Here is a 19,389-nt window from a genome sequence, read left to right as displayed (position 1 = left end):
CAAACCATCACATTTAGCGCTTGTAAGGCAGGGTGGAACACCGCCCCCTGCGAAAGCAGGTCTGGCCGAGATGGAAGAGACCAACCGCCTTATACACTGGCAAAAAACTGAGGTACTCCCTGTATGGGAGGGCTTATATAGGGAGGCTACTTCCTGTCTTGGGTGTGCCAGTGTCCATTACCTGAAGGAGGCCTATAACCCACACAGTAATTACTATACTGCTCTGTGTCCCGTGATGTACGATAAAGAAATAACAAATATGTCATACTTACCTGCCACGTGCAGTGGATTTGCACAGAGCAGCCCAGGTCCTCTTCTCTGGTCCCTCTTTGGCTCTCCTGGCCCCTCCCTCCTGTTGAGTGCCCCCACAGCAAGCAGCTTGCTATGGGGGCATCAGAGCCGAGCCACAGCAGCCTGTGTCCATTAAGACATGGAGCTGTGGCCTGACCCCATCCCCTTTCTCTTCTTATTGGTTGACTGACCTTGATTGACAGCAGCGGGAGCCAATGATGCAGTGCTGTTGTCTCAGCCAAATGAGGAGGGGAGTCCCAAGCAGGCGAGACAACCATACAACATCGCTGGACAGATGGGGCTCAGGTAAGTATTAGGGAGGTGAGGGGGGCTGCTGCACACAGAAGGCTTTATATCTTAATAAATAGAATGCATTAAGATAAAAAAAGGAAAAAAAAATAAAAAAAAAAAAAAATAAACACACACACCTTCTGCCTTTACAATCACTAATTTCACTCCGACGTGCTTGATCTGTATACTTCTCACAGGTCACGGACTCAAAGTACTGATGCCAAAGACAGCCAGGTAGCTTGCATTTTCAGGAGGATGTCAAAAACGGCCGGCTGCACATTTTCCTTATGAAATATTTTGCATAAAGTCAATGCTGATTTACTTACAAGGAGAAGTTTGGAGTTTGAAAAAAACAAAAATAATTTGCATACTCGACTCCATGGTTGCAGCTGTCTTCCACCAGCTCTAAGACTGAGATCTGAGCGATCACATGACCGCTGATCGCTCAGTTGGGTCCGCTCTGCGCAGAAAGCGGTGACTGACGGTCATCACTCCCCGCTTTTCCTGGCTGTGGAGGGGGAGGGAGCAGTCTGCCGATCAGGCATGTGGATTCCTGACACTATGGTTGAGATCCTTACAAAGCCTGAAGCAGCTTTGTGATGTCAGCTGACAATGCACTTTAGCCCTCTGTTGGCTAATTTTGGGTCAAAGGAGTGCAAAAGTGCACTCCTGTAACCCAAATATGGCCAAAAACGTTGGCCATACTTTGCTCTTAATGCTTGCAGTACATTTAGGATAGACTGGTACCAAGCGCCTGCAAAGAGAACAATGGCAGAAGCACCAAAGGGAGTTGATCGCAATGGTTAGGGAATACGGCCTTTAGGCACATCTGCACCTTGGCAGGTTGACAAACTATACAGTACTGGGTGATGTGAAGATCCCACAATACACACATTGGGTCCCATTAAGAAACCAGTTTCAAATAATGGATTAAAGTGATTGTAAACTCCCATAGATGAATTGTACCTACAGGTACTGTAAATATCTCCTAAACGTGGGCTGTTTGGGAGATATTTACTGTACATTCAGCAAATGACAATCATTGGCACATGCGCTCTGAAGGAGCCGCTGGTTACAGCACATGGCTCTGAAGGAGCGGCACGGGTGGCCGTTCCTTCAGAGCCCTGTGCTGTAACCAGGGGCTCCTGCGCATGCGCAGGAGTGACATCACGTGGCTCTGGCCAGTCACACAGCTGGAGTCTGAGAATTCGGAAAGGAAGACGGGTGAAGATGGATGCGACCTCCAGCAGTGACAATGCATCAGTGGAGGGCTTTGTTTGCAGGTACGTTTCACATAATATGCTACGGTAGTATGCAATGCATACTAGCACATTGTGGCTTTACTAGGCAGTTAAGGAGGAAAAAAATAATAATAATTAACCCTGTGGTTTATTTCCTCTTTAATGACATTGGAGCCCAAGTTTGGTTTAATTATAATTTTGTATCATTTTGTGGTATAAATATGGAGAATATTAAGCTGGCAGCTTCTGCATGCTGAAAGATTTCCACAATCACCTTGAGATGTGATGGATATAACTAAATAAATACAGAAGTGAAGCATCACACTAACATTAGAGCCCAAAAAATAAATAATAAAAAAAAAGTACTTCAAAAACAGATTGTGTATAAAGGAAAAACACATTTTGGGGGCCAAACTCTGCTTCTTTCATCAGAACTTGATGACAAAATAGGTATGGAGACTCAAAAGAATTGTGGTGCTTTTGTGCCAGTGAGAGAAATGTCACAGCAACATGTCCTAATGGCTACAATATACCAGTATGAACAGTGCACTTTGTATCTCTTCATTACTGCTACTTGAAAGTTACAAAGGTTTGCTGTTTACAGTATGTACCAGTACTAAGTGCAATACCTGCTTGTTTATGAAATCTATGAAGCACCAACATGTGCCTTAGGCCTCTTTCACATGGCTGATCTGTTCAGGTCTGCCTGTCAGTTTTTCAGGTGGACTTGAACGGATGCTCCATAGATCTCTATGGAGCTCCGGATGTCAGCGGTGACATGTCTGCTGACATTCCGACCCGCTCCGATCCGAAAAAGTGAGACGGAGGAAAAACCTACTTTTCCATCCTTTATTGGATTGGATGACGACGGGCACTGCGGTCCGTCGTCATCAGATCTCCCATAGGGGAGAGCAGCATTCTGACAGGCCCTTCCCTGCGCAGTGCACAAAGACGGACCTGTCACCTGCCTACTCAGCGGGGATCGACGGAGCGATCCCCGCTAAGCAAGCGGATATCCATGGGCGGATCATCACTGATCTGCCCCTTAGGCTCCTTTCACACTAGTGGTCTGATAGGGTCCAGCTGTCTGTTTTCGAGGTGAAACCCAATCCAATCCTCCAGTCTCCTTTATGGAGTGGCGGGTGTAAACAGACATGTGCGTCTACATCCGCTTACATCCAATCCAATCAAAACTGATTGATGGTTATCCTTTCCCCTTCCGTCTAGCGGATTGGATGGCAGTTGGGTGTAAACTGATAGGCGGTCTGTTTACATCCCACCGCCCATAGAGGAAAGCAGGATGTGTCCGTGTACACTCTGCATAAGTAGAGCAGACACAGACCAATCACACACCTGCTCAGCAGGGATCAGTGGTCAAATCCCCCGCTAAGCCAGCAGCGTCTGCCCCGTGTGAAAGGGGCCCTTTATAAGCACAATTTTCATGGCACTTGCGATCTGACTTTGAAAGTGCCCATTCACTAGAACAGTGGTCACCCCATACTGCAGCCTTTTGCTTGCCTTTATCCGCTCTTTGGGGCACTATTCCTCCCACTGATGGGAGAAACTATTCTGCCAACTGACATTAACCATGGGGGCACCATTCCTCCCACTAACACCAACAACTGGGTACCATTTCTCCCACTGACACCAACAATGAGGCACCATTTCTCCCACTGACACCAACACTGTGGCACCATTTCTCCCACTGACACCAACACTGTGGCACCATTTCTCCCACTGACACCAACACTGTGGCACCATTTCTCCCACTGACCCCAACAATGGGGCACCATTCCCCCCCCACTTACCCCAACAATGGCGCACTATTCTTCCCAATGACATGGGATAATTCCTCCCCCTAATACCAAATGTGGCGATGTTTTAGTCCCCCATAGTGTGAAGGACAATATACTGGCCCTTTGTTTAGAAAGCTTGAACACCCCTGCCCTATAATATGTCTGTGCCTGCTTTATTTATAAAGGAGGAAAGCAGCCTCTTGCCACTACATGAACTCAACACAAACCATGTACCAGCGTCTGCATACTCTCCTTCTTTGCGGTGTGATGCAGAGCAATACACGGCAAAACACTACAGACACCACACTGCTGGTTTATCATGTATACACAAACCCTAATAAACCTGCACATTATGGAGCATTTCCAGCAATGTTCTGCAATTTCCAGGGAGGTGAAATCACAGCTGTTTATAACTTGTCCCCATAGGGAGGTTTTGAGGGTAAACCTGCCACAAAACTGACATGTTGGTTGTTAGAGGGCACTAGTAGGGTTAAATCTTCAAATAACTGAGACACACGTGTGAGATCTTCCTGTTGTAGATTTGTTTCTTTCCTTCTCTTCCTCAAGGTCACTCCCTCTCTGGTCGCTGGGAATCATCTCTACACACCATGGACAATTCAGATTGGTGATTTAATAACGACTGTGTTCATTAAAGGAAATTTTTAGATGGCTAATTAGGCTGCAAACGTCTCTCAAGGGCTCACGTACATGAGCATACAGGTTCCTGGATTCACTCTGGTAAGTTATATGGATCTGAAAGCATCAACATTGTATTCTATTGACCCATGCACACTGGTTCACAGCCAATTAGAAAAATCTGTTAAAGTCTGATTTAGACTGTATTTTACAACTGCACATATGTAAACGTGTGTGCGCTAGTGATCACATGCATACGGTATAAATAGACCCTATGAGGTCGATTTACTAAAACTGGCAAGTGCAAAATTTGGTGCAACTCTGCATGGAAACCAATCAGCTACCAGGTTTTAACCCTTGATCACTTTGGAGCGACTTGTCATGCAATTTGACAGATTAAATCGCATGACAAGTCGCACCTTATTGCAGGCAATCACACTATTCAAATTGGTGCAACACCGACTTTGTGGTGCTGCATAGATTTAAAAAAGTAGTACCTGCACTACTTTTGCAGATTTTGGGTGCGACTTGTTTAGACATCTGTGCCTGAAGCTGCACAGATGTTTTCCAAGTCACACTGACGTGCGGCTGTGAAATTATGCCATTTCAGATGAAGTCACACAGATTCAAAGTCAATGTGAATGAGTGGCTTATTGTCAAAGCCTTGGATAACTAGAAAGTTAGAAGCCAATTGGCTACCATGTAAGGCAACACCAAACCAAACTCACATGTGAACATGAACAGCATACAATAAGCAGAATGAACTGTACAGGAGCAAGACAATGTGAAAATGTGGTATGTCTGTGTGCATGGGGCCTAAAAATGACAGCTGCCTGGCTGTCCATCTGATGTAGCCGCTTCAATTCCTTAGTTCTGACTTGACTTTCTGCACACCTGTTCCTGTTTATAAAAAGGACGTCAGCATGTCATTCAATTTAAAAACCCTACTGCAGAAACGAAAGATCTGTTTTGAGTGGAGCTTGCATCTGATGCATACTGAAGGAGTGGAACTCTGCTTGCACCATCTTCCTTTTTACAATACAGCTTTGCGTTTATGGAAGAGATGATCTTCACCTCGCCTGCACTGCCAAGTGTGACAGGTGCAGTGCAGTATGCCAAGCACAACGTACCCACTGCAACGTGCCATAAGCACAAGTGTGCAGAACCCCATAAGAACCGAGTCTGATAAGTACAGGTGGGTTAAGGTAACCCGACATTAAAAGACGATCCCCTTCATTTGTGTCCTTGTGGGGAGATTCCCCCCATCTGTCTGTTCTGATGACCAATATCAATGAGACGGGAAATCCATTATATGATTGTCACCAGAACAAGAGTATACAGCAAATATTCCAATGGCAGCACCTGCATCAGTGACATGTCTAAGAGGGGACTCGCCCCAACTTTAGAGTTGTTCTCCCACTTCCTGAAAAGTCCAGGAAATCAGAAGTCCACCCCGTCCCCGCCCAGGAGAAGAAAAAAAAACGCAGTCATTACTCTTTTTTTTTTTAAACACACTAAAAAGAGAAACGTTTTGGCTACCAATATCCAGCGGCCATCTAAAGCAGTTACTTGCCAGCTTCAGCCGGATGTACAATGAACCAGAGTTCAGATTTGGTGGCAGATCACAGTAACCACTCACCCTCCTTGCTGAGTCTCATGGCTTCTCGTTTCTTATCGATTTCCTTTAAAGTTTCATCCAGTTCTGAAAGGGATCAGATAGATATTAGTTAATGTGGCACAGTCAGCAATTTTCAATAAAAAATTCCAACTTTGTGGCTGGCTCACAATCAGGACACCAGCAATCACTAGACAGCCAAACACCCATTATAGTACACAGAGCTAAAGAAGACTTCAGTGTCAGCCATAACGCCTATTCACACCCGGGTCATGTCATACTGAACTCAGTCATATAGGTCTAACTTTGGGTCTACTTCAAAAAACTGCTGAACCATTGGGGGGTGTAGAAGAGCACGAGGGAGCCTGAACTGTAAAGTCATACCTATAGGCTGGAATCTGAAATTCCTGCAGTACTCTAGATCATCAGGGTCACACAATCCTGATGAAGACATGCAAGATCATATGAACTGCCGTTATCTGACCCTGAAGAAGCCATGTGAGATCACGACCCGTAGTTACCTGATCCTGAAGAAGCCATGTGAGATCACATGACCTGCAGTTACCTGATCCTGAAGAAGCCATGTGAGATCACATGACCGGCAGTTACCTGATCCTGAAGAAGCCATGTGAGATCACATGACCGGCAGTTGCCTTATCCTGAAGAAGCCATGTGAGATCCCATGACCTGCAGTTGCCCGATCATGAAGAAGCCGTGCGAGATCTGACGACCTGCAGTTGCCTTATCCTGAAGAAGCCATGTGAGATCACATGACCTGCAGTTACCTGATCCTGAAGAAGCCATGTGAGATCTCATGACCTGCAGTTGCCCGATCCTGAAGAAGCCATGTGAGATCACATGACCTGCAGCCCTGCAGTTACCTGATCCTGAAGAAGACATGTGAGATCACATGACCTGCAGTTGCCTGATCCTGAAGAAGCCATGTGAGATCACATGACCTACAGTTATCAGATCCTGAAGAAGCCATGTGAGATCACATGACCTGCAGTTGCCTGATCCTGAAGACGACATGTGAGATCACATGACCTGCAGTTACCTCAAGGACATTCTGACACCGCACAAGCTACTTCTTTCAACAGACTTTGCCAAAACTGCAAGGGTTAAATGCTCATTAGTACGGGGGGGGGGGGGGGGGCAGTACGTCTCTCTTATTAGTTGCTCCAGCTGACCCCCATGTGTGAGCGCTTCTCCAAGAAGCTCTGGTTGGGCAATGACATTATTATGTACAATGCAGGGTCTTGTATTGTACCCGAGAACAGTGAGGACCACCTATCGCCAGAACAGCGGAGAGAAGAGGAGCGAGGAGTAAAGCCCACATTACACCTTCTTCCTCAACCCCCAGACGTAACAAGCATTTTACCCTTGCGGTACACACGGGCCCAATTACAAGATTATCTCAACAATCCCAGAGTTCAGCTCAAGGCCCCATTCAGACATGACAATGGGGAATGAGAGGTCCAGCTTGCGATTTTCAAAGTGCCATCTACACATTTCTGCAGGTCACACATAAGAGCCCCACCCCCTCCCCCCCCCCCCCCCCACTTCAATGGGCTGCCTTGTGGGCGTTTGTCACCCAAGAGAAGTACCTCTCTCATTTTTGGGTGACAAGCTCAGCGCGATCTTCTAAATGCGTGTTTTGTAGTCTTGCACTGTGATTGGGTACTATTAAGAATAACGACACCTAAAATGCGTATCTTGCTGCGATTTAGAATAGCGGCAAATCTGCCCACGATTCCAAGTGGCGTCATGTGAATGGGGCCTTAAAGTGACAGTTCACCTTTACAGAAAAAAATAAAATGTGAACCAACATCGTTCACCCTCCCCACCCCCTGCTCTACTTACCCCCGTAGTTGATGAGCTGTCAGTGGCCATGCAGCTGGGATCCCCGCTCATCTACCTCTTTTCTGTTCAGAGCTTCTGGGATGGACCAGATCGATTCTGATTGGTCAGCAGTTGCTCAGTGAATAGATCTGATCTGTCTCAGAAGCCCTGCAGAGAGAAGAGGGAGATGCGTGAAGAGTGCGGACATAAAGAGGAGCTCCACTTATATTTGTGTTTATTAAAAAAGTCAGCAGCTACAGAGACTGACAGACACTTACCTGTCCCAGGATCCAGCGCTGTCCTCATCCGAGTGGTTTTCACCACCTGTCTTCAGCCCCCGGTGCCACCATCTTAACTATGGGCACCAAGCCGTGACAGCTTGTCCCCTGGGCATTGTGAATGGGCCCGCAGTCTTCCAGGACCTGTCTCATATAGGATGGAGGATAGAACTGGGAGAAGCTGCCTGTCAGAACCAGGTGATGCCCCCCATACATTTTGGGGACGGGTGACCCCCCCCCCCCCAAGTATCTTTTGGGGACGGGTGACCCCCCCCCCCCCCAAGTATCTTTTGGGGACGGGTGACCCCCCCCCCCCCCAAGTATCTTTTGGGGACGGGTGACCCCCCCCCCCAAGTATCTTTTGGGGACGGGTGACCCCCCCCCCCCAAGTATCTTTTGGGGACGGGTGACCCCCCCCCCCCCCAAGTATCTTTTGGGGACGGGTGACCCCCCCCCCCCAAGTATCTTTTGGGGACGGGTGACCCCCCCCCCCCCCCCAAGTATCTTTTGGGGACGGGTGACCCCCCCCCCCCCCCAAGTATCTTTTGGGGACGGGTGACCCCCCCCCCCCCCCCAAGTATCTTTTGGGGACGGGTGACACCCCCCCCCCCCCAAGTATCTTTTGGGGACGGGTGACCCCCCCCCCAAGTATCTTTTGGGGACGGGTGACCCCCCCCCCCCAAGTATCTTTTGGGGACGGGTGACCCCCCCCCCCAAGTATCTTTTGGGGACGGGTGACCCCCCCCCCCCAAGTATCTTTTGGGGACGGGTGACCCCCCCCCCAAGTATCTTTTGGGGACGGGTGACCCCCCCCCCAAGTATCTTTTGGGGACGGGTGACCCCCCCCCCAGTATCTTTTGGGGACGGGTGACCCCCCCCCAGTATCTTTTGGGGACGGGTGACCCCCCCCCCCCAAGTATCTTTTGGGGACGGGTGACCCCCCCCCCCCCAAGTATCTTTTGGGGACGGGTGACCCCCCCCAAGTATCTTTTGGGGACGGGTGACCCCCCCCAAGTATCTTTTGGGGACGGGTGACCCCCCCCAAGTATCTTTTGGGGACGGGTGACCCCCCCCAAGTATCTTTTGGGGACGGGTGACCCCCCCCCCCCCCAAGTATCTTTTGGGGACGGGTGACCCTCCCCCCAAGTATCTTTTGGGGATGGGTGACCCCCCCAAGTATCTTTTGGGGACGGGTGACCCCCCCCAAGTATCTTTTGGGGACGGATGACCCCCCCATCCATTTCGGGGACAGGTGACCCCCCCAGTATCTTTTGGGGACAGGTGACCCCCCAGTAGCTGTTGGGGACAGGTGACCCCCCAGTAGCTGTTGGGGACAGGTGACCCCCCAGTAGCTGTTGGGGACAGGTGACCCCCCAGTAGCTGTTGGGGACAGGTGACCCCCCAGTAGCTGTTGGGGACAGGTGACCCCCCCAGTAGCTGTTGGGGACAGGTGACCCCCCCAGTAGCTGTTGGGGACAGGTGACCCCCCCAGTAGCTGTTGGGGACAGGTGACCCCCCCAGTAGCTGTTGGGGACAGGTGACCCCCCCAGTAGCTGTTGGGGACAGGTGACCCCCCCAGTAGCTGTTGGGGACAGGTGACCCCCCCCCCCAATACTGGTGGCCCTAATATTTTCAGGGACAGGTGAACCCCTCCCTACATTTCTAGGGTTTGGTGACCCCCTCCCATCCATTTCCAGGGACATTACTGAGGACAGGTGACCCCCTCATCCATTTCCGGGGACAGGTGACCCCCCCCTGTAGGGCCATTTCCGGTCTCTCACTCACCGTCTGCCCCGTGCAGTCTGGTCGCCTCCAGCCAGTTGGTCCAGGGTTGTCCCTGCATGGCCCCCGGGCTGGGTTGGGCCCCCGTGGCTCCGTCCCCCGGGTGGTGCTGCTGTTGCCGCCGTTGCCGGGCCCCCACTCTGCGCTGCTCCGCTCTGACGTCATCCTCGGGCCGCTCCGACATTCTTTCCGCTACAATGTATAAGGAGAAAAGTGATGAGAGGGGGGAGGGGAGGAGGTAACCCCCGGACACAGCGTGCCCCCGGCCCGACTCCGCCCTCTTCTCCCCCCACCGCCACCGCCCGGCAACAAAGGGGTTAAACACGTGTATACACAGCGACACACACACCGCCCCTCCCCCCGCCGCCGGCACCAGCTTACCGCTCGATTCCGGGGGTTAGGTGAGGCTCGGGGCCCCCAGGGGGCCACAGCGCGTCATCACGACCCCCAATCTCCCCCGTATGACCCTGCCGGGGATCCCGGAGGCCAGAGCGGAATTACAGGTCTTCCTTCACCCGGCTCGTCCCTCCCAACCCCCGCCCCTCCCCGACAGGAACTTCCCGCACACACCGGGGGCGGGGCCACGGCCGAGGAGGAGGGGCCAACATCGGACCAGCTGACAGATCACACACATATATACATACACACACATGTCATCACAACATCCACACTACTACTACTACACCTACCATCATCCACACTACTACACACTGTAATACTACGCTCACCATCCACACTACTATACATTGCACTGCACTACTACACCCACCATCCACAGTACTATACACTGTACTACTACTACTACACCCACCATCCACACTACTATATATCACACTGTACTACTACTACTACACCCACCATCCACACTACTATATATCACACTGTACTACTACTACACGCATCATCCACTATACTACTACACATCACACTGTCCTACTACTACACCCATCATCTACCACATCACACTGTACTACTACTACACCCATCATCCTACACATCACACTGTATTACTACTACACCCATCATCCACTATACTACTACATCACACTGTACTACTACACCCATCATCTACTACTACACACATATACTATACATCACACTGTACTACTACACCCACCATCTACTATACATCACACTGTACTACTACTACATCCATCATCTACTATACATCGCACTGTACTACTACTACACCCATAATCCACACTACTATACATCACCCTGTACTACTACACACATCTACTACTATACATCACACTGTACTACTACTACTACACCCATCATCCACACTACTATACATCACACTGTACTACTACTACACCCATCATCCACACTACTATACATTACACTGTACTACTACTACACCCACCATCCACACTACTATACATTGCACTGTACTACTACTACACCCACCATCCACTATACATCACACTGTACTACTACACCTAACATCTACTATACATCACCTATACTACTACACCTACACCCATCATCTACTACATCACCTATACTACAACTACACTGACTATACATCACCTATACTACACCCACCATCCACTACTATATTACAACTACACCCACCATCCACTATACTACTACACTTATCATCCACTACTATACATCACCTATACTACAAATACACCTACAATCTACTACAACATGCATCATAAACTACTACAACCCACAACATCCACTATACTACTACATCTATCATCTATTACTACACTACCACTACATACACAGCACCAGCTGACAGCTGACAGCTCACACACACACACGTCACCACACTGGCCACAATATCTACTACACTATACAGAACATCCATATACTACAACACCCACCATCTACTACTATACACCACAACATTCACAGGACCAGCCAACACTCGCACATCTCCACAACATCCGCCATCTACTACACTACAACACCTACCATCTACTACTATTACACACCACAACATCATCCACTACATGCATGAGACAAGGTGACAGCTCACACACACGTCACCACAACATCCACTACTATACACAATATCACCTACCATCCACTACTATACAGGTTTTAGAATAGAATGTGTTAAAATAAAATAAAAATTCTGTGTGTAGCAGCCCCCCCCCCCCCCATTACTTACCTGAGCCCCATCTCTCTCCAGCGATGTCCACAAATGTCTAAGCCGTCCGGGACACTCCTCCTGATTGGCTGAGACACAGTGGCAGCACCATTGGCTCCCGCGGTTGTCAAAGTCAGTCAGCTAATCAGGGGAGAGAGGGTGTCGGGGCTCCGTGTCTGAATGGACACACAGGGAGCTGTGACTCGGCTCCATAGGAAGTTGCTGGCTGTGGGGGCACTCGATAGGAGGGAGGGGCCAGGAGCAGCAAAGAGGGACCTGAGAAGAGGAGGATTTGGGCTACTCTATGAAAAATCAACTGCACAGAGGAGGCAAGTATAACTTTTTTTTTGTTTTAAATAACAGACTTTACAATCACTTTAATTTAAAGCAAAACTTTACCAATAACAACCTCATAAAAAACAATGTTCTTTAGAAAGGAACATACATACATTCCACATTACAAAATGATGCTACCATAATGAGTGCATGCTGTAAATTGCTTCCAGCAGTGCTGCTGTTTCTTCTTGCTGGAGGCTGCAATTTTGCTGAAGCCCAGAGCCCCTGAGCAGCAGCAAATCATGAACTAAACCCAGCAATTTAAATGGTTTTAAAAAAAAAAAGTTGCATTCCTGGAATGCGGTGAATGATAACTGTCACATTTGGTTGTGTCCTCAGCCAAACTGTCAAACCATTAAATGGATAATGTCATAACTGATCACATGTGCAGCATCATGGCGGTCACAGATCAAACAGAAGCAGCTTCCTTGGCTGCAAAGGATAGGAGGGTTTAAACCCCCTTTAAGGCTGTCAGTAGATTGGTCTCTACAAACTTGGCAGTTCCTAAAAATAGAGAGCAACTGAGCATGTGCAGAGCAGGGTGAGACAGAGTATTGGGCTTGGTTCACTTTTAATGCATTTTTCAGATTTGCTCTACAGAACGTGTTCCATAGGAAACCATGTTACATGGGCTGTAGTGCAAAATGCACTAAAAATGCATATGTGGGAATCAAGCCTTACTGGATTGTAAACACTATATACACTTATTTATAATGTTTTACATAGTGATACCTGCAAAAGGGGACAACCTGAAGTTTCCTAGCAGGACTTCATTTCCTGACTAAAGTAGAACTATAGGCAAAACTTTTTTTTTTTTTGCCATCTGTGTCCTATTGGGGAGATTTCCCATCACTTCCTGTCCCATAGCTAAAACAGGAAATGAGAGGAAATCCCTGCAAATTAAGGGAATCCCTTGGAGCCCTCAAGGGCAACAGAACTTGTTAGAAGATTACCTCTCTATTACTTTTCTGGGGATCTGTAACATTTTAGAAAATATATTGAAATACATGTTATATATTAGGCCTTAGTGGGTAGAGTGCACAGTGATTTGAGGACATCACATTATGAATTCCACATTGTGGCCATTTCATAGTATTTTAAATCTGGCTTTTATTTAAAAGTACACACTCGTCACTATACCATACACAGCATCTATATTCTATACCTTCACTACACATTTGTCGCTACACCATCCCCATCATCTACTTTACCTTCTATCCATACACTATACACCTCGTCTACTATGTCTATACTATGCCATCATTAGGGATGAGCTTCGTGTTCGAGTCGAACATACGTTCGACTCGAACATCGGCTGTTCGCCCGTTCGGCGAATTCTGAACGTTATGGGCCGTTCGCGCCAAATTTGTGTGGCGCTCACGCCCCACAATGCACTGCGCCATCGCAGTGCATTGCTGGCTCATGATTGGCCAAGCATGCACTGTGACCCCGCATTCTTGGCGAATCACAGCGCTGGCAGCGAGGAGAGCCATGATTGGCCACAAATCATAGCTCAGGCTGTGTAGTACACGCCCCACACTATATAAGGCCGCCAGCGTGGCGGCCTTGTGTAGTGTGTTGGCGTCTGTAGGAGTGTTCTGTGTACCTTCAACACAGTATACACCGATCGTTGTCGGCCGATTTTTCGTTCTTGCTCTTCTGTAGTGGTTGTTGTCTGCGTGCCCTGACCGCAGTATACACGGCTATATTTCTCTTTTTTAATAGAGCTTGCAGTCAGTGTTAGGAGATTGTGCATGCTGTCTGCGTGCTCTGAACCCAGTATACACCGCTATATCCACCTATATAGCTAAATATCTTGCTCGTTTTAAATATCTATCTATCTATCTAAATATTTTGAAACAGGCTCATTCCTGCACTAAAACTAGAGTATATGGAAGAGGTTGCAGTGTGGTGGCACCAGCACCAGCACCAGCAGCCCAATTTTTCAGCCCCTGTTTAACAGGGACATGTAATTACAATTCTTGATATAATATTTCACAGGAGGGCCCCTTCCTGTGCCCACCCAGAGTAACGGTGAGGACTTATAGTGTTGTGGCACCAGCACCACAACCACCAAAGGTCAATTTTTCTACCACTGTTCAACAATGGCATGTAATTACAATTCTTGATATAATCGTTCACAGCAGGGCGCTCCAGCGCCCACCAAGAGTCACTTTGAGGGCTTACAATGTTGTGGCAAAACCAACACCTTGTTCCGCCATTTCTGCAGAGCATATAGGGCAGGCCCCTACTTTCAAACATCCAACTTACAAACATCAGACAGCAGCAAGTGAGATGAAAAAAGATGGACGACAAAACAAATTATACAGGGGTGATAACCCCTCCCTATGTTTTCCAAAAAGCTTAAAAAAAGTTTTTTTGACTGGAGCTACACTTTAAAAATGTACCGGTTGAAAATGACAAACAGATTCAACTTAACACAACAAACCTACACAGTCCCTGTCTTGTTTGCACCGCCTGTATACTGCTGTTCTGAGTATATAGGGCCTGGGGGCCACACGCATTTCCTTTTTTTAATATGGGTACGGGGTTCCCCTTAATATGTGTACAAGACCCAAATAGGCTGGTAATGGGCAGGGAGGGCTACCCATGCCATTTTTCTGAATGATTTTCAACCATATTGCAGGAACCAGATATAACATTAAAACCACAAGCAGTTTTAAATGGTGTTATTTCCGTTTAATGTCATTTTGTGCAGGGACTGTTCTAAACACGGGAAACACGTGGCACTTCACAGGCATACTACAGACACCCCCCAGGCACCATATTTAAAGGAAAATTTCACTTTTTTTTCACTTTAATAGTCATTAAAATCAGTGCTCCCGCCAAAACGGCCGTTTTTAAAACTTTTTTTTGCATTGACCCATGTCCCCTGAGGCAGGAGCCAGGTCCCCAAACCCTTTTTAGGACAGTATCTTGCATATTAGCCGTTAAAATTAGCACTTTTAATTTCGACCGTTCGAGTCCCATAGACTTCAATGGGGTTCTAACGTTTGTACAAATTTGGGGTCTGTTCGAAAGTTCTGGTGCGAACCGAACCAGGGGGTGTTCGGCTCATCCCTAGCCATCATTTACTTTACCTTCTATCCATACATTATACACCTCATCTACTATATCGTCACTACACCATCCCCATCATCTACTTTACCTTCTATCCATACACTATACACCTCTACTACGCCATCCCCAGCATCTACTTTACCTTCTATCCATACACTATACACCTCATCTACTATATATCTTCACTACACCATCCCCATCATCTACTTTACCTTCTATCCATACACCTCATCTACTATATCGTCCCTACACCATAACCATCATCTACCGTATATACTCGAGTATAGGCCGACCCGAATATAAGCCGAGGCCCCCAATTTACCCCCAAAAAAACTGGCAAACTTATTGACTCGTGTATAAGCCGAGGGTGAGACATGCCTGTCCATCCCTGTGTGTGTGTCCGTCCATCCCTGTGTGTCCGTCCATCCCTGTGTGTCCGTCCATCCCTGTGTGTCCGTCCATCCCTGTGTGTCCGTCCATCCATCCCTGTGTGTGTGTCCATCCATCCATCCATCCCTGTGTGTGTGTGTGTCCATCCATCCATCCATCCCTGTGTGTGTGTGTGTCCATCCATCCATCCATCCCTGTGTGTGTGTGTCTCCATCCATCCATCCATCCCTGTGTGTGTGTGTCTCCATCCATCCCTGTGTGTGTGTGTATCCATCCATCCCTCCCTGTGTGTGTGTGTGTGTGTGTCCAGCCTACCTGTGTCCCGAGCCTCCGTCCCGTGCCTTGCCTCCTTGCCTCCGTCCCGTGCCTTGCCTCCGTCCCGTGCCGTGCCTTGCCTCCTTGCCTCCGTCCCGTGTCGTGCCTTGCCTCCGTCCCGTCCCGTGCCGTGCCTTGCCTCCGTCCCGTGCCTTGCCAGGATCGCCGCTCTTCGTCGGCGCCTCGGCGGCCATTCTAAAATTCAAAAGCCGCGCCTCCGCCTTCGCCTGTGATAGGCGGAACACTGAATTTCCCAGCAGCCTGTGTTCCGCCTATCACGGACATCGTCTCATCCTCGTCCGTAGTACGAGGATGAGCGGATGTCCGTGATAGGCGGAACACTGACTGCTGGGAAATTCAGTGTTCCGCCTATCACAGGCGAAGGCGGAGCCGGAGGCGCGGCTTTTGAATTTTAGAATGGCCGCTGTCTGTCTGCTCGACACGCTGATCGAGCAGGCAGACAGCGATGACTCGAGTATAAGCCGAGGGGGGCACTTTCAGCCTCAAAAAAGAGGCTGAAAATCTCGGCTTATACTCGAGTATATACGGTACTTTACCTTTTATCCATACACTATACACCTCATCTACTATATCTTCACTACACCATCCCCATCATCTACTTTACCTTCTATCCATACACCAAAGCACCCCCCCCCCCCCACACTTATCAAGCACTCCCAGGGAACACATTAAACCCTTTGATTGCCCCCGATGTTAACCCCTTCCCTGCCAATGTCATTAGTACAGTGACAGTGCATATTTATTTTTAGCACTGATCACTGTATCAGTGTCACTGGTCCCCAAAAAGTGTCACTTAGTATCAGATTTGTCTACAGTCGCAATCCTGCTAAAAATCGCCATTACTAGTAAAAATAAAGAAATACATAAAAATTCAATAAAAATATCCCATAGTTTGTAGGCGCCATAACTTTTGTGCAAACCAATCAATATACGTTTATGGTGATTTTTTTTTTTTTTTTTTTTACCAAAAATATGTAGCAGAATACATATTGGCCTAAATTGATGAAGAAATGCGATTTCATTTTTTTTTTAATTGGATGTTTTATACAATAAAGTAAAAAATATTTTTTTCCCCCAAAATTGACGGCTTTTTTTTTTTTTTTTTTAAAAACAAAAACAAAAAAAATGCAGAGGTGATCAAATACCACCAAAAGAAAGCTCTATTTGTGGGAAAACAGTGTCACACAACCGTGCAATTGTCAGCTAAAGCAACGCAGTGCCGTATCGCAAGCAATAGCCTGGTCATGGAGGGGGGTAAAATCTTCCGGGGCTGAAGTGGGTAAAATCTTACTTTTAAAAGTGGTGTACTCATTTATACTGAGCTCTGTACATACATTTACACATTAACCACTTGCCGATATACATCGGCACAATGGCAGCGGTAGGAAAATAGGCGAGGATAGCCGGCGTGCGTGCCTGTTGCGTACAGCATGACCATCCCGTGGGACTCGATGTCCGCCGGTCTCCCGGCGATTGTGTAACGGAGCCACATAATGGGGAAGTGCTTATGTAAACAAGGCATTTCCCTGTTCTGCCTTGTGTTATGACAGAGATCACTGCTCCCTGTCATCAGGAGCTGTAATCACTGTCATGTGAGTTGAAGCCCATCCCCCTTACAGTTAGAATCACTCCCCAGGACACACTTAACCCCTTCATGGCCTCCTAGTGTTTAACCCCTTCCCTGCCAGTGTAATTTACACAGTAATCAGTGCATTTTTATAGCACTGATCGCTGTATAAATGACTGGTTGCAAAACCGTGTCAAACGTGTCCAATGTGCCCGCCATAACGTCACAATAAAAATTTGTAGATCACCGCCATTACTAAGAATAAAAAAAATTTATAATAAAAATGCCATAAAACTATCCCCTATTTTGTAGACGCTATAACTTTTGCGCAAACCAATCAATTTATGCTTATTGTGATTTTTTTTTTACCAAAAATATGTAGAAGAATACATATCGGCCTAAACTGTGGAAAAAAATAGTTGAATATATTTTTGAGGAATATCTATTTTAGCAAAAAGTAAAAAATATTGTGTTTTTTTTCTAAATCGTCGCTCTTTTTTTTGTTTATAGCGCAAAAAATATAAACCGCAGAGGTGATCAAATACCACCAAAAGAAAGCTCTATTTGTGGGAAAAAAAGGACGTCAATTTTGTTTGGGAGCCACGTCGCACGACCGCGCAATTGTCAGTTAATGCGACGCAGTGCCGAATCGCAAAAAGTGCTCTGGTCAGGAAGGGGGTAAAATCTTCCAGGGCTAAAGCGGTTAATTCATTGTTTATACACAAACGTCTACAGAATTTCTATTATGTATTCATTATAAAGACACAAAAGTGGAGGAGGAGGTGGCATTTTCTATGTCACAACCTTATAGCCACATGGATTTCCCATTATTTGTACCTTTTGTACATTATTTACACACACATATAGGAGGGGGGACTTGCAGACCAGCTGACAGCTCACAGACATCACATACACACAATCACTACCAGCTGTACATACATCTACATGTCTACCCAGCCCCTATCCCATACTCCTTCCATATCACCTCCATCACTATAAGGTTTACACAGTTTCTAAATATATTACATTTACACACAAAGAATGTATGTGTGTGACAGCTAATACACATCATTATGTACAATACACAGGTAAAGAGGCTGCAACCCCCCCCCCCCCCAAAAAAAACCCTGCAAGACAAAGGACTAATGAGCTAGTATGCATTGCTCATTATGAATACTTAAGTTAGAATGAAGCCCCCGCAGCAGCACCTGCGCGCCGCTAAGACGGCTGACATCTTCCACAGTGTTTCTTCTGGGTCGCAGCCTCCAGTGCTGTGAGTGGCCGGGGCCGCAATGATGTCACACCCGCACATGCACCGCCAGACACAGCACACATCTCGGGTGGCCGTTCCTTCAGAGCACATGCGTCAATGACGTAATCGCCGGGGTATACAGTAAATATCTCCTAAACGGTGCAAATTTAGGAGATATTTACACTACCTGTAGCTTATTAAAGGCTTAACTATAGGTATAAACAAACCAGGGGAGTTTACTTTCTCTTTAACCACTTGACCTCTGGAAGATTTACCCCCCTTCATGTCCAGGCCACTTTTTGCGATACAGCACTGCGTTACTTTAACTACTTTGCTGACCAGCCGCTGCCATTATACGGTGGCAGGTCGCCTCTTTCCTGTGAATCGCTGTAGCTGTACTAATGGAACTCTGCCTTGAGCTCTGTTCTGAGTCTCTGGCTGAAGATCGGCGGGTGTTGGTGGACATCGAGTGGCGTGTTCTGCCGAGAACTCCCATCAGATAGTGTCTGCCCCGTACTGCGGAAGCACAGTACAGAGGACAAGGAGAT

At 47.5% G+C, this 19,389-nt stretch overlaps 1 protein-coding gene across 2 annotated transcripts in view; it reads right to left on the bottom strand.

Annotated features, from left to right (window-relative positions):
• The window catches only part of ATXN7 (ataxin 7), a 176,008-nt gene that overhangs the window by 134,559 nt on the left and 22,060 nt on the right, over positions 1-19,389 (bottom strand). The window contains exons 1-3 of one of the 2 annotated variants that reach the window (XM_077451948.1): positions 10,154-10,321; positions 9,776-9,964; positions 5,895-5,957 (exon numbers count right to left, since the gene is read on the bottom strand). In XM_077451948.1, coding sequence (XP_077308074.1) covers positions 5,895-5,957; positions 9,776-9,956 — 244 coding nt within the window. In that variant the 5' untranslated portion in view covers positions 9,957-9,964; positions 10,154-10,321. Of the gene's footprint in view, positions 1-5,894; positions 5,958-9,775; positions 9,965-10,153; positions 10,322-19,389 lie in introns of those variants that run through there. The other variant, XM_077451947.1, reaches the window with a different exon arrangement.

The sequence above is a fragment of the Lithobates pipiens genome, unplaced genomic scaffold (assembly GCF_037356315.1).
Source record: "Lithobates pipiens isolate NorthernLeopardFrog02 unplaced genomic scaffold, aLitPip1_a1.2 Scaffold_23, whole genome shotgun sequence".
In the NCBI taxonomy this organism is placed as follows: Eukaryota; Metazoa; Chordata; class Amphibia; order Anura; family Ranidae; genus Lithobates; species Lithobates pipiens.
Note: the sequence above shows the minus strand (reverse complement) of the source record. Positions and strands in the feature narration are given on the sequence as shown.